Here is a 3,161-nt window from a genome sequence, read left to right as displayed (position 1 = left end):
GGGGGGGGGGGGGGTGGTTGGAGAATATTTATAGGCATTGTACAGGATTTAAAGAATTTTTGATAATAGGTAAACCTGATAGTGTACTCCCATCCACCCCTTTCAGCCAGAAGGAAATTGAGAAAAAAAAAAGTATTAATTCATATCATACAGACAATTCGGACTTGGTATACGAATAACGTGACGAAATAATTCCTCGGTGAAGAATCGCAGTGGCTGAAAGGTTTGCGGGGGAGGGAGGTTGAAGGGACGGTGGAGAGGGAGGGACGGGGGGGGGAATGAAAAGGAAAAATTGGTGTCGTAAAGAAGTTTAAAAATCGATATTAAAAAATGGCGTCCTACTCACCAATTCTCGATGACGCCGACGTTCGCGAAGTTCGGGGGAAAGCTCGCGGCCGCCATCGGTCCTGACGTTGGAAATCTGCCGGGCGCCCCGTCACTTCCGCTGTTGGGCAGGGCGGCTGACGTCACTGGAACCCAAAGTAAGAGAATACATTGTTACCGGTTGAAGGCACGGGAATGAAGTTCGAAAGAAGCTCGTAAACAATGGAACAAGTGGAGAAGACTCGGAAATAAGGAAGCCGCCATTGTCCGGACGGCTGAGGAAACAAGGGATGAATGGGGGATGATGTATTCATCCCTTAAATTACCTAGAGCCGCAATCCCGCTGTTTTCCCGCACGCACGTATCTCCTCTCGTGGCCGAGATAAAACGGCAATTCTCGTGACGCCAGGGACGCCGGGCGTCGGTATCGGGACGCTACCCGTGGCGTCCCTGATTATTCGCGCTGGAAATCTTTGTGCTTTTGGCGTGCCGGCTGTATCGGTAATGAAGAATCTATTGTGACTGTCCGGGAGGCCGGTCGAGGGGTGGTTGGGGGGGGATGCGTGGGTTGATAACAGTGGCTGAGCTATCAGCAGTGGGAGCCATTGAAATGGTTGGGAGAACGAGATATGCAAGGAAAGAAAAAGAAGTGATAGGGGATGAAAAAGACACTCGTTAATGGAAAAAAACTTTACATCGCTCTGTCTCTCTCTCTCTCTCTCTACCTTAGCCATATACTCTTTACCCTCTGTAGTCTGCTGTCTTTATACACTCGGTATATCTCTGTCGCAGTCGCACTCCCATCTACCTTATATACGTGCGTCTATTACCCCTCGAACAGGTAACAACTGGCAACGTCAGAATGCACATTCAGGATACGTGTAGTCTGGACGCGTCTGACAGACCGTGACTTCGGCTTGCGACAAGAGTCTAGGCCTGTGACAGAAAGGGAATCACGAGAATGTCCATTAGGCGGGTCATTGCCTTTCTTTATTTTCTCGAAGACACGAAAATGTACGCAACGTGTAGCTAAAGGAAACAAAAAATAAAGAGACAAAGCACAGATGGGTTGAACGGTCGAAAGTGACAAGTAACATTTACACTGGAGACTGATTGGCGAGTGCAGTGATTGGTAAGTGCAGGTTATAAAAAAAAAATATAGAGTAAAGAGGTACGGGGTCAGGTTAGGCTGTATTTGCGCGACTCTGAAATTCGTCATTGTAACGGACGTTGACGAGAATCCGTTAATTAGTGCGCGAGGCTAATGAGGATACGAGACAGGGATTCAATGGTATAGATAATTGATAGAGAGAGAGAGAGAGAGAGAGAGAGAGAGAGAGAGAGAGAGAGAGAGAGAGAGAGAGGAAAGGGGGTGGTAGGCGATACCACAGGTACAGATAGGTCAAATTGAAATATAGTGAAAATCCATTGTCGATCCGTTGTCGTTATCAGTGATTCCGCTGGCTGATAAGAGTCGGTAGGGCCAATGGCCTCGCGGAGGTTCGCCGGAACCCTCTATCTATATCTCTGTCTCTCTCCTGCGCCTACGATTCGCCATCGAGTCTCTCTCTCTCTCTCTCCCTCAGTCTATATCTTGATCCAGCAGCACCCCTTCGCCTTCATCGCCCCTCACAATTTAAGCGACAAAGTCCCCGCGGCTTTTCCAGAGTTTCCCGTCCCGACGAGGAGGACGAGGATGACGACACGCCGGGCTAATTAGCATCGAGAGCCAAGACGAATTAATTGCAGAGACCCTCGAGAGTGGGAAGGGTCGCCGCCCCTGGGAGGGGGGGGATCAAGCAGGGCTGAAGGTATGAGGTACTGACGTATTCGGGGAACGTGAAAATTTCAATGGAGCCTCCACGTGGGTGTCGAGTACATGATTATCGTTATCAATGAGGATGACGTGACTTTTAACATATCCGCCTTATTGTCATTATTATCGATAAAAGCTCGCGACATTAATCGATATCTCAGTCCGAGATATATGTTCCATTTGAAACAGAGTTGCCGGGGCTCGTTGGCCCAAAGAATTTTTATTTCGATTTTTCCTATGTAACACGGACTTTCGTCAACCGAACTACCCGCGTGTTTATTGTATCCGTAGAGCCGTGCTTTCGGTGTGTAACAGGCTTCGCCGTTACACCAGGCAAATCCCTACAGGAACACACGTCCAAATGTCTTTACGAGGTTATGGGACAACCCGAGGAGGATTTACCAAGGCAAATCCCAACGGTCCAGAAGATTCCTTCAATAATTTACGGGCAGCATCTTCCGTATCTGCCATTACGAGTATACGAGCATATAACATGTACGAGTTGTACAGCCTGTAAAAATAGATTTCCAGTGATGCTGGAGCGAAGGAGAAAAGAGGGCTGCCGCCTGAGAAGTCATCCTAACCCAGCCGTGCGAATAGCTCGTGACGCACTGTACCCGTGAAATGACTCCCGGCAGGTCGACTCGATCCAATTTGTGCGTCGAATTCAACGTGCAAAGGAGAAATAACGAAGGACAAGCATCCTGTGGGTATCGGGAGAAAATCGTGATCGTGACCGGAAATAAGATATTTACGTGATCGGCGGTACGTAAGTAAAATTCAAAATAGATAAAAACAGATAAGAAATGCGAAGACGAAAAAAGAAAGGAGGATCCAAAAGGGAAGAACAAAAAAAAAATAAAAGAGAATGACAAAGAAACAGGAGCACTGCGGTTTGTTCGAGAGAGAAGCAGATAGACAGAGAGAGAGAGAGAGAGAGAGAGCAACAGCGCCGCGGCGTCTGGCGTCGTATCGACGTCCCCACAGTTCCCGGGGGCGTCCCGACGCCCACGCAAACCTC

The 3,161-nt window shown here is 48.4% G+C and overlaps 1 protein-coding gene across 8 annotated transcripts in view; it reads right to left on the bottom strand.

The window, feature by feature from the left end:
* LOC107269498 (RNA-binding protein Musashi homolog 2) overlaps nt 1–3,161 on the bottom strand; it is a 150,543-nt gene that overhangs the window by 54,164 nt on the left and 93,218 nt on the right. For all 8 annotated transcript variants that reach the window (XM_025086789.1, XM_025086791.1, XM_025086790.1 and 5 more), the window contains one exon: nt 347–470. In XM_025086789.1, coding sequence (XP_024942557.1) covers nt 347–470 — 124 coding nt within the window. The remainder of the gene's footprint in view (nt 1–346; nt 471–3,161) is intronic.

Source organism: Cephus cinctus, unplaced genomic scaffold (assembly GCF_000341935.2).
Source record: "Cephus cinctus unplaced genomic scaffold, Ccin1 Ccin1_scaffold0662, whole genome shotgun sequence".
NCBI classification, from domain to species: Eukaryota; Metazoa; Arthropoda; class Insecta; order Hymenoptera; family Cephidae; genus Cephus; species Cephus cinctus.
Note: the sequence above shows the minus strand (reverse complement) of the source record. Positions and strands in the feature narration are given on the sequence as shown.